The sequence below is a fragment of the Clarias gariepinus genome, chromosome 5 (genome assembly GCF_024256425.1).
Source record: "Clarias gariepinus isolate MV-2021 ecotype Netherlands chromosome 5, CGAR_prim_01v2, whole genome shotgun sequence".
Lineage (NCBI taxonomy): Eukaryota > Metazoa > Chordata > Actinopteri > Siluriformes > Clariidae > Clarias > Clarias gariepinus.
In genome coordinates this window covers 39,932,955-39,945,942 of record NC_071104.1, presented here as the reverse complement: position 1 = coordinate 39,945,942, position 12,988 = coordinate 39,932,955, and the positions used below count along the sequence as shown (strand labels likewise).

Sequence of the window (12,988 nt, the reverse complement as noted above, 5' to 3'; positions counted from 1 at the left end):
AAGAGTCTTCTTATTTTATATTTAAAAAATTATAAATATCATTACCATAAAAAAGGCAATTAGCAATTTTGTGTATTGAAGACTTTTCCCTAATGTGTCAGACACAAAAACTGGCAAAAAGAGTGTGTTTCTCAGCATGTGAATCTGAGGGGAGTGTGTCTCACCGAGTCCAATAGAAATTGCTTGGACGGCTTCATATAGTACTTTATCCATCCAGTCCTTCTGGAATTCAGTGTTTAGAGCATAGACCTGATGTAACATCTCTCCTAAAGCTGTTGCAAAGGGACGTACAAATACGTTAACAGATGTAACACACATACTGTAGATGAGCATCAGCGACTCTGGCAGTTTTATATCCCTTAACGTACTGAGTACTGAAGCGCCACTACTCCTTAACTGGTAAACACTGTTTTTCTTAAACTTTCATTAGCTGAGCGCTTGCGCGGCCTTTGTGTACTGGTCAGGGCAAAGTGGGGAAAAAGAGAGATACGGTTATGAATGTTTAGCTCGCTAACTCCTGTACAGTGTACCTAACGTTAGCTAAGATCACCTTAGTAATGTCAGCATGTCTCAGTATAACGATAAGTGGAAACACACCGGCCTCATGTATATAAAGCAAACTGCCTAAAATACCTGTAAAAGATTATAAAAAACTATCCACAAAAAACGGTCCCCAGTGAAGGTAAATTGCTGGCTCAAGTTAATTTTTTTTATTAAAAATAATAGCTTTGTTGAAAAATTGATTTTGCGTTATATGTATCGACAGAATGCAAAATATTCCATTATTTTTTTCGTCATATTTCTTCACAGAGTCGTTCAGCTACATAAATAAATAAGCAGGTTTTACATTAATGCTGTGTATCACAGACCATGTGCTTCATTTTCTTTATCTCCTCTGGTGCTGTTTATCGATCATCCACACCCGTGTCAATATCTACACAAACAGAATAAAAGCTCACACTTTCCTTTTAATAAAATGATACACAGGAGAGAGAGAGAGAGAGAGATGTTTTCTTCATGTTCCCATTTTGAGATTAAACCATGAAACCATCACAGCACATGACCCAGTGCATCCTGTATAGCACATATATATATATAATATCTGTGCTACAGTATACAGGATATATAGTTTGTTTTAATACAATGTCAGCCTTTGCATTTAAATTTGCAAATATTTAAGAGGTTTTTATTGGATACTTACTCTAGTGATTAATGTGTTTTATCTGAAATAATTATTTTATCTCTAACTGATGCAGTGAGGAGCTTCTCATTTCTTATGTGCGAAGTCGTGTACCGTAGTCTTGGAAAAGATGTTGCTCTGTTACGGAGGAGTCAAATTATTGTCCTGCATCAAGCGAACTGACTGCAATGAAATGACTGCAAGTGGGTAAAGAACAGTCCAACTTATTATTAAACCCTAGAAGGTCTGTGCTAAAACTTTAACTTCACAGAAGAAATGTGGTTTTTAAATTGAGAAATGTTGGAGAAAGGTCATGTGACCTGATGAGTCCAGACTGAGCCTATTCCAGAGTGATGGGCGTGTCAGGGTGAGAAGGGAAGGACATGAAGCGATGCTCCCATCATGCATAGTGTCCACTGTACAAGCCTCTGGAGACAGTGTTATGATCTGGGGTTGATCAGTTACTCAGGTCTAGACTCAGTAACGTTATGGGGCAATAAAATGAAGTCAGCTGACCACCTGAATGTACTGAATCACCAGAGGATCACATCTATGGAGGGTTTCTCCAGGACTGTTAAAAAGTGGTTCTGGTAGAACAAGGAATCATTTCCACACATGAACTGGATGACACATGAGTCCTGACCATAAACCCAGTAAAAGTCACTGGGATGATGGAGTAGTTTGTGGAGTGGTTCAGCATTCTGACAACATTATCAGTACAAAAGCTCATGAGAGAAATCAATGCAGCCCTCATTGGTAATAAATGTTGTGGTTGCTTTGCATGAGGTTGCTGAATCAATGTGATGGTGAATGTGGGCTGCAATCAAAGCTAAAGGTAGACCTACATTATTTATTTGTTTGTTGGTTTGTTTGTTTATTGCAAAGCCAGTGTAAATAAATAAATGTTAAATTAAATTATAGTGCATTCATTCATTCATTCATTCATTTAAATTGTAATTTTGTAAGAAAAATTCATATTAACACAAAATTTAAGATATTTACAGTTAATATGGTATAAATTACTTTTATTAGGTAAGTAATAAGGAAAATAAAAAATGACTTCTGACATTTCTCTAATTTGGAGTTTCTCAGTAAAAATGATAGATTTTTGTGTTTTTAACAGTAAAATAGAGACACTGGAGAGGGACTGACTATAACAATAAATTAAAACGAAAAGTATAAGATTTCTTCACAAATACAAATTTATAATTATTTATAAAAAATTTTTTTTTAGTTCTGTTTAGATAATGTGGGAAAATGTCAATAATTTCCTTGTGGCATGGCGCTGTATCATATAGGGCTGGTGAGAGAGAGGGATTGTGGGTAGTGAGGTTTGCTGTGAATTACAGGACAAAGAGCTTTTTATTTATATCTGAAATATAAATGTATAACAGGTCGGTTTTACTTCCTGACACGTCAGCTGCTCCATCTGAACATTTACATTCCACTGAGACGCTGCGTCTCGCTGAGGGACATCCATCACGTCCAACTCGCCATTTATCTCCTTACCAGGGCCGCGAGACTGTGATCGCTTCTTCTTCCTATTGTTTTACTACATTTCTCCTTTAATTCTTATTCTACCTCTCCTTCTTCTTCTTCTTCTTTAAAATAAACGCTGATAAAACTGTGAGACGTGGATTCTGAGTAGTGCCTCATAAAGCAGGCGTAAAACAGTGTGTGTGTGTGTGTGTGTGTGTGTGTGCTGTTATGGTAAAAGTAATGAAGCATAGTATTTCTTTTTAAATACCACAGCAGCAGTGATTTATTGACTTGTTTATTGATTTTTAAGGACATTGTATAATTTAAATATTTCTATTATTTTTATTGCATTTTAATTTTAAATTAAATTTTAAATTAGACGTGTTTTAGCACTAATTGAAGAATCCCTCACTAAGATATCATCTTAATTAATCATTTCTGAAATGTCTCACTGGATAAAATGTCAGAGATTTTGACTCTATTGCATAAAGATAATTATTTTTTTTCTCTTTTTTTTGCCTTAAAAGCTCCGAGAGTCACTGATGTGCTTTTTAGTGCTGAAACCATGATATTATCTAATCTGGTATATTTTCTCAGGAAACACATCCTAGCTACTAGATTATACACTATATTGTATAAATATTTTTAATTGATATTAAATTTATTATATTAAATAAACAGCGTTTTTTTTTTTCAGGTTTTGAAATGACGGTGTGTTAAAACGAGTGCATTGATATAGAGGATCAATCAGACCTGTGTGTGTGTGTGTGTGTGTGTGTGTAAGAGAGAGAGACAGCGCTGAAGTGTTGATGTAAAGAACATAAGTGACTTTCTAGTGCAGGACATACGACCTTGTCAGTCCGGTGTGATGATGTCAGGTGTGTTTGGTCTCGAGCTCATTCAGCAGCTCTGACAGCAGGTTTATGGGGTTATCAATGGCACGGGGGCTTCATGAGCTGGTGAGAGAGTGGAATTGTGGGTAATGACTCGTGCTGTGAATAACAGGTAGAAAAGGTGAAAAATGGCTCGTTCTAATACATGAAATAAAAAACTCTTACATCAGGAACACTATAAAAATGTATGATTCACATTGGGTTGTTTTTATAACAACAGAGACGGGGATTATGGGTAGGAAGCTTTTGTTTCTCCATACAAACATATTTTTAGACTTGAGGATGTCCATGATTAGACTTTGTGAATAAAAGGTGAACACTTTGTATGGATGATTGTTCACAGCAGTTGTTTCCATGAGAAGAAAAGGATTGTGGGTAGATTGTCTTCCATGAAAAAGTGTTTATTCTTCATTCGTCTGCTTTGACAGTTTGTTTATCCAGATATCAGTGTTGATTGTCTTCTTCCTCTTGTTAAAGGTGGATGTTTTGCAGTGAACAAGCCGACGACGGTGCGTCACTGTCACCCTCCCTGCACGAAGCCCTTCTCTCACTGCAAACAGGTCATTCTCTGCTCCCTCCTCTTCTTATCAACCGCTCTGTCCTCCGTACAGCTCTCTGTGTTTATAAATGACCTGAAAATCTCTAAAACATGTTCCTAAACGAACCATCAACAGAAACACACTTCCAGCTCATTTATTATTAACTTATTAATTAGGGTTTAAGATCAGTACAGGAAATGGAAAAACTTTTATTTACAGTATATATATACAGGGTGGGCCATTTATATGGATACCTTAATAAATTGGGAATGGTTTATATATATTATATATAAATAAATAAATAAAATATATATATATATATATATATATATATATATATATATATATATATATATATATAATACAAATAAAATAAAATAGGCCATTTTATATATTATATATATATGTAATGGCCTATTTTATTTTATTTGTGTAACAACAAACTGCTTTATGAATTATTCATAGTAATAAAAGGGGCATATATTTTATAAAACATATATTTAATACAATATTGCTTTTTTTTTCCCAATAGCATTTATTCACTATGCATCACATATATAATGTTAAGAATAAAAGCTGTGTAAATGATTTTTATTTTTTATTTTACATGCCGTAAGATGTGACATGTTGTTCTGACTGTTTAGAGAAAAATTAGCACTTGATCAGAGTAAGTGCACTGATACGAAGAGAGAAAAAAAGTATTTCAGAATTCTGTTTAATACATAAACCAATACATAGATAGAAACCAAACAAACAAAAACAGGTTATTGCCTAAATTGGTAATTTTATACATGAATAAAAAAATAAATAAATAAATAAATAAATAGAAGTGTAATTGTAACAGTTATATTAATTAAATATTAGGCAATTACTTAATTGTTTATTAAGAATTGTAATTGTTTATTAATTAATAAATAGGTAAATGAATAAATAAGTGAATAATGTAATGTAACACATGCTAAATAAAATAATAAATTCATATTTGTTCATAATTAAACAGACAAAAAAGGAATTTTATAAATTACAGCTGATTGGAATCACAGTTGTAAAGACATAAACTGGATGTAGAAAATATCGAAGAATATGTTTTGTTATTATGTTTAGTCTATGTGTATTCTATTAATTTTTTTAAAAAGCACCTTAATAATTACTGAAGAGCTTAAAACCACTCAAAACAACTTAAACCTACTGTCATTCATTTAATAATTTAATGCTATTTATTTTTTATTAGTTTGTTTTTAAGTCATTAGCCAATCAATTAATACAGTTACCAATTTAGACTATTGTTTGTTTATTAACTTATTATCACAGTGAGTGATACAGTATTTTGGTAAAATACTTATGAATAAATGTTCTTACTAAATATAAGATGAATATGGCACTTGGGTTGATTGTTTATTTAATACATTTCAATTGTATTGGATTTTATGGTAATTTATAACCTGAATAATGCATTAAGCCAGTCTGGTCAATGATTCAGCCTTTCCCTGAATCCGTTACACACACGCTGTGTTTCCTGCAGAGCGGAGTGTGTGGCTGTGAGAAGGGCTACACGGAGGTGATGAACACACACGGCTTCCTGGATTACTGCACCAGGACACCGGGGGGCACCGGAGACACCCGGAAGGCCGACGTGAAGAGCAGCTCGGGGAGGGTGAAGCCGGGCCCGTCCCAAATCCACGACTTCTTCGGCGAGTGGTCTCTGCAGGCCCTCAGCCCGGGTAATAGGAATAAAAACACGAATATTTTCCACTCTACTCCCCATTATGTTAATTTAATTGTAGTAAATAGTAATTTAATTGTGTGTACAGTTTCTAACGTTTCCTGATTGCGTAAGGGACCAAATGCGGCCTCGCGCAATCAGCAAGCCGGACTCGTATACAGCAGGGAGGTCACATGACAATTAAACAATTAAGTAAAGAAAGCCATGAATAATTAAGTAATTAGGTAATTCATTAATTAATAGGTATTTCTGTTCCTCAGGTTTATCTCGCAGTAAATAAAATTCCCAGTAGGTAAAGACAATCGTGTTGTCTCTCTTCAGTGTCTCCTTCCAGGCGTAGAATGAGAGACGCGGCAGGTGAAGGCTGTCAGAGCGAGCGAGCGAGCGAGGGTTTATCTTCACGCTGATTTGCAGCAGACGGCTGTGTCATGTTTACGAGGCGGAGAGACAGAGGCTGATATAGAACTCTGTTTAACACGCCGTCGTTTAGGGAACACTTTCATTACACGGTGATTTGTATCTGCTGTAATGTGAAAGACAGAGCTGCTTTGCTCTTAGCTTCAGGCTATTCCTGATTAGATCTAAATTTAGTGCCGGGTCCACGGCGGCTTCGCCTCCTCCATCCTGCAGCGGTTCTGAGTTTACTGCAGCTCGGTGATTTACATGACATGGGAAATGTAGCAGGTTATGGACGTGTCTATAATTACTGGAATTACGGATGAAAATATTGTCTCTAAGGTTCACAATATAGCCGAATGTCTTCCTGAAAATTTAAAGATCCACAACGAGCGCTTTAGTGCATCTAAATCATTACACGCTCACTTCAGGATACATGATTTGTCCCAGGAAGGCTATTTGTATACCTTGAATCTGTAAAACCCTGCCTTCAAACATTAGGCCACGCCTGCTAGATTATTCTTATAGTGGAGATTCCACAACGGAACGCTTAAAAAACCCATGAAGTACTTACCCTGTACATACACAGGACGCACTTACTGAATAATTAAGGTTTCTAAAAATACTTAAAATTATCGTAAAACTGAAATATACATTTTTAAACTGGGGAAGCCTGAGCGTTCTCATACTGTAGAAAAGGTTCCAAGTGGAACTCTAATTCAAAGCAAAGAACCTAAAATTATTTAATGGGTCCTTAAGGAACCCCTTTCCAGGATGTCCAAATACTGTAGGTGATAATGACCCAAAATCAAGAGTTTGTTCTGCACACACACATACACACACACACACACACACACACACACACACACACACAAACACACACACTGCAGAGAACTTTTAAAGATTCCTCCAGAGAAACAGGCAATCAATATTTACACGCTTAGAAAGTTTAGAGCCCTTAAGGGAAAGGAAAAGTTTCAGGAAGCTAAGAACCTTTGATTATCCGTTGAACCACTGAAGAAAGCTTTGAAGAGTGAATTTTGTGCCAAGAGCTAAGTGTTAATCTCCTGACAGGTTCTTAGATATTAAGAAGAAAATAATGACGCATCATTTAAACACTTTGACTGCAGAAATCAGATAAATGCAATTTTTTGGACTTTAAATCCTTCTAGCGAATTATGATCCTCAGGCGCTCCACTTTTTTTTTTTTATATATCATTTCTGTTTTAAAGCCTTGAGCTGTCACTGGCCCTGGTTTTGCTGCATTTGCACCTAAACAGAGACAGAGGACACTACAACACTCAAGAGACACGTCAGAACTTTGTGTACACTAGATACACATGAGATACACGTCACGTGTGTGAAGTTGTTATGTTTGTTACATTCTGTTCCCCAATCAGGATTTCTGAACTCTATGATAACTATACAGGACTGGAGATGTACATGTACAGTAAATGCAGGCTGATGACCGAATAGACATTAAACTTTCCTGTCGTCATGTACTGGAGTAAAACTGAATCTGGTAGAGGAAGAGGATGAGGATGCTGCCGGGGATTCACTACAAAATCATAATCAAAGCATGAGTTTGTTATATTTTTATTCAAACTTAAAAGCAGTATATTATTCATACTGAATTAAGTCGTTAAATAACCACAAACACAACTGCAGGATGATTTATCCATCGGGATAAAAATACTGGAGATGGAGTTATAGCGTTTTGAAAAATCGCACAAAATGCAGCCTTATATAAACCAAACGATTTTGACAAAATATTTTTTAACATTGTTGTGGTTTAAAACTATTGGGGTTTAGACCCCTTAATCAAGGTGTTCTACTTGGATAACACCCCTGCACGCTCCGCCCTCAATCACGGCACACCTGTATCTGATCAGGTGATCATCCCTCGGCTTTATAAGCACGCCAAGGACGTCACTCAGCGCTGCAGTGTCTCGCTCTATGCTCCGGACTTCCCTTGATAATTTGTCCCGTGTAATCTCGCCCGTTGCCGACCCACCCGCAGCAGCTCCCAAAGATGTTCTTGAGTGTTCTACTTCTGGGTTCGCGGAGGATTCCTCGACATCATCGCCCGCCTCCCCATTGTGTCACAGGGTATTCCCCTGCTCTTTCCTAGACTGCACACACATACACACATACAGCTCTCGTGCATACTCACCAACCCTTACAGTCCCACAACAACACACACACACACACACCCTGGTCATCCAGTCCCTGTTCATTTAACCCTGCTGCATTCAATAAAATCAGTCTATCTGTTTCTGCTATTGGGTCTTTCTTCTTTCCATGCTCGCCCCTGACGTCTCCAAAGTTGAACAGTTGGAGTAAAGTTTCTTTTTAGAAAGAATCTTATAATACTGTAGGTTCCTCACGTAGACAGCATTGGGAGTGTTCCAGTCTGAGCTCCTTGGCGAGGCTCAACAATGGTTCACTGCAGAGATAAATTACAATGGGAGTGGTTGTGGCAGCCATTGTTGTGTTAAAAAATTATCCATTGTTCTGTTCTGGTGAAAGAAACCTCACTCTGATTTGTCGTTTACGTTAAGCTCTAAAACGTTGGTCAGAAACTGTAGATGTTTTTGCACTTTAGACACAAAAGGTAGGAAGTCATCTTAAAGCAAGCAAGCTGACTAGTTGTTCTTTCACCAGCCTCTCCTTCTTTATCTCCTGAAGTCAATAAGGCAAAAACACAACCGCAAAGAAGCATAAACTCCAGAGTGCTGACACTGGAGACTCCGCAAATGATACATAAACATCTCCTTACATATTGTACGTCTTAACATATCAGTGGTTACACACAATGTACATGAAATGTTACAGGTGCGCATGAGCCGTTACTATGGAAACGATAATGTATCTGAATGAGTGCAATAATATAGATGTGAACTGTTTTGACCAATCAGAGTCCAGTCTTGTGCCAGTTTTTTGCTGGACTCCTTCATAACATTTGAGGTTATTATATTTTATATTGAGGTGTGTGTTGTGGTGTGTTTGTACAGACGGACGGATAAAGATGTGGGTATACGGAGCCACAGCCGGAGGCTTCATCCTCATTCTCTTCATCATCACCGTGTCCTTTCTCTTCTGGTATGTGAGAGATTTTACTAATGTAAAATGTAAAAAGAACCCCATGTCGATGAAACGGTGGAACATACTGAGAGAATGTCGGCTTGAAAATATTAATAGCACTTGTCACACACCTTTTTCTGATTTCAAAATCAGTGTGTGTGTGTGTGTGTGTGTGTGTGTGTGTGTGTGTGTGATTACTATATTGACTTTATGCGCCAGCACTCTTGGCAGTTAAGTGGTGAGGAAACCTTTGAAACATGGCGTGTTACTGCCACCAAGTGGGACAGCAGAGCGCCTGAAGAAAAATTAAGATTTAACATGAATTTGGTCACATTAACTCAGATTTGGTTATACAGGCCCAAAATCAACCACGACGTCCTCAGTCATCCTCATCAGCTTTAAAGTGCAAAGGCAAGGAAAAGGCCTTTAAGATGGTTAAAGAACAAGGGGAATTAGAGAAACATCTGAACAGCAGAAAGTGTTTATGCTTCTAGGGCTCTTTGGGAGAAAACATGACATGGGGAGGAGAGGAGCCTAAGAAGATCAGGTTGTGGAAACATACAGTACTGTAGGAAACCTAGATGTAGGGCTCAGGGAAAATACAAACCCAAGAACATATACTTATGGGATAACTGGACCCTGAGTACACGGTACACATGTGAGCATAGGGAACATAATATCCACAGGAAGACTGGAGTCTGGGCATCATGGGACACTGAGAATACAAGGGTCTAGAAATATTTATTCTAAGGAACATAGGCTCTGAGAACTTAAGACTCTGTGATTAAACTGGCACACTGGAAACTACATAGGGCTGGAATGTAGGAACCTGAGGACCTAGGGTTTGATAACATAGGAAGCTGAGGACAAAGTGCTGGTAACATGAGGAAATAGGACTGGGTGGCTGAGGACCCAAGACATGAGCATGGGGCATGAGGACATTGGGGAACATACTGTACAGTCGGAGCCTGAGGACATGGGGGAACATAAAAACCTGAGGAAATAGGACTGGGACCATAGAAGGATGAGGACCTAGGGCTGGTGACATAGAAGGCTGACTACCTAGGGCTGGAATGTAGGAGCAGCCCTGGACAAAGGAATGTGAGAGGAGCCTGGGGACAAAGGGAACATAGAACTATAACTATAGGACCCAGAGAAAATATTACTTTTATAGAGCAATGAACATTAAGAACTTGGCACCCAGAACAGTCGACACTGATGTCATGGAGCCCTGACAGTATAGCATATAGACCATAAGGGTCTGGAAATACAGACACATGAGACCATAGGACCAAGAAAGAGACTGTTGTGGCCTCCTATTGTTCCTCTGGGCTGTAAGGGAAGTTTCTTTTTACTGTCCCAACAACGGATCCTAAATCATCTGTCGTTCTCTCAAACCATCTTAAGTGAAGTTATTTGTTCGTTGTTGTTGTTGTTTTTACTATCTTCTACTTCATAATTTACTTCTGTACCTAACGTTTTTGCTCCGGACACTTTTCTCTTTCAGCAGTCGAGCAGATAAGCAGAGCAACTCTCCTCCACTGCAGAAAGCATTGTCTCTGGCCTACGATGGAGATGTGGACATGTGACAGAGCCTTCAGAGAACCAGGAGCTCTCCCTGCACCACACAGAGTGTTACAGACCGGGAGCTCTTCACCAAACCCTGAGAACGGAGCAGAGTTTGGAGTGTGTGAAGTGTGTTTTGGTTACCTTTAGTTTGACATTCGATAAGGACAATGAAGTGGACATCTCGGGGACGCTCTCACCGTGTGGATGTGTATCACTGGGGGAAAAAAGAGGAGAAAAAATTTGAAGAACTTCTTTCCGTATTCGCACAAAAGATCAAATTGTAACTGACTGATGAGGAAATAAACAAACAACTCCGATACTATGCACTATATTAGTGCTTTCTTCAATTATAATTTTTTTTAAACTGGTTTTTAGTGTTTGTTTTTTTTCATCGTGATGCAGCTGGAGTTTTCATCATGTGATGTATATGAATGTACACGCAGGCCTGATCTTCATCTTCGACTGAAACCAAAAGAGATCGCTGAATCAGCCCAAGACCTTTCTGACCTTTCACCCTTGGCCCTGTAGCTTGTCCCCTCTTCCACCAGCAGCTGGTCCTCTTCATTCTTCTCATAAACAGGAAGTGGAATGAGAAGAGACAGCTCTGTCTTCAGTAGGTGTAGATCATAAACCAGGTGTTTTGATCAACATTCTGTTTATGCACTTGGTGTTCTTTTAGGTTGCATTCTTTAATTATTAAACTTAAACTGAAAAATATTTTTCGGTTAAGATTCCCACTAACGAGAACAATATGTTTGTTTTTTAGGCAGACAATGTTACACCCAAATTTAATAATCAACTCACCTGAAGAGCTCATATTGTCCTGGCACAGCAACCTGTGTTATTAATTTAACCTGTGTTACTAATCGTAATCAGTCTAGTCGAGAGAGTCGGCATTAAAAATTGTCGATTTTGCTGAGAAATAAAATGCCAAGAGTGGAAGCAGGAAGAGTGCTGACGGACAGAAGAGATTTTTGCGATGGTGATGTTAAACCACAGCGTCACACCGTCATGTGCTGATGCTGTCCAAGAGCACGCTAGAGCAGGGTTCTGTATGGAACTTTTAAAACTTTTAAAACTGTTTAAAAGTTTAACCCCAGGTGATATACCCCTCAAATGATGCCTTGTGTTTTAGTGTCTATGTAAATGAGCTACTCCAGAGCCCCGCCCCCTTTATCAAAGCAGATGTCTCTTTCGGTTCCCCTGCTGCTGTTTGTGCTTCCTTGTTTTCCTGAACCCCAAGAAACAGGATTCGTAATGAACTTAGTTAAGCTGTAAGCTAACGCTAACGCACTCTTCTTTAGCTCTTAAAAACAGATAAAAAACATGAGGTCATATTCTAACTGTCAATAACTGCCATAATTTAAGATTTATATTACTAAACAAATTTTTAATTAAGGATATTATCATAAATAAACAATAGATCAAATCTGTTGATACCAAAAATTAAACACTGTATTTTGTTCCCCACCCATATTCAGACAATGTAAACAGTGGAGCTTTGGGGGATTTAAACCTAAAGATGGAAACCGTCTGAAAGAAATACCTTAAACTGCATCCTGGGGCCACTGGAAGTCCAGCCGTGTGTAAAGACCTCCGTGTGTAGTTTAAGTTCACCTTGAATACTGTGTGAAGAAGAGCTACTCCATATTACCTTGCTGCATATTGCTTTAGTTTTTACTTGTTACGTTAATTTTCTTTTTTTTGTTTTGTTTATTAATTTTTTTTATTTCAATTCCATGTGTAATTTAAAAATATATTCATTATATATGTAATATCGATTATTTATTTTTTTTTTATTTAAAATTTAAAAAAATAAATTTTATATTTTGGGCATTGTTTTCAGGAAAATGTGAACCCTATATATTATTATACATGAAGTATATAAAAACAGGCAGATGTCAGTTCCAGAATCACCCCCCCCCCCCCCCCCGATGCCCTGTTTCCATTCCTTCCTACTTATCACATTTTCTATTTATTCACACCGTGTTTCACACCTCAGTCAAGCGTTTCTCACCTCTGACACTTTTCCTGTTTTCATTGAGCTGTTTCTGAAGTGCTAATTTCTAAAAAATGTCACCGTTTACACTTTATTTAAGGTTTATTTAAATTAAAGAAAAGGGAA

The 12,988-nt window shown here is 37.7% G+C and overlaps 1 protein-coding gene across 1 annotated transcript in view; it reads left to right on the top strand.

Moving 5' to 3' along the window:
* Window positions 1-12,538, top strand: part of LOC128524381 (thrombospondin type-1 domain-containing protein 7B-like) — a 216,146-nt gene extending 203,608 nt beyond the window's left edge. The window contains exons 26-29 of the mRNA XM_053496943.1: window positions 4,030-4,112; window positions 5,614-5,812; window positions 9,225-9,312; window positions 10,805-12,538. Coding sequence (XP_053352918.1) covers window positions 4,030-4,112; window positions 5,614-5,812; window positions 9,225-9,312; window positions 10,805-10,883 — 449 coding nt within the window. The 3' untranslated portion in view covers window positions 10,884-12,538. The remainder of the gene's footprint in view (window positions 1-4,029; window positions 4,113-5,613; window positions 5,813-9,224; window positions 9,313-10,804) is intronic.
* Window positions 12,539-12,988: the final 450 nt, after the last annotated feature.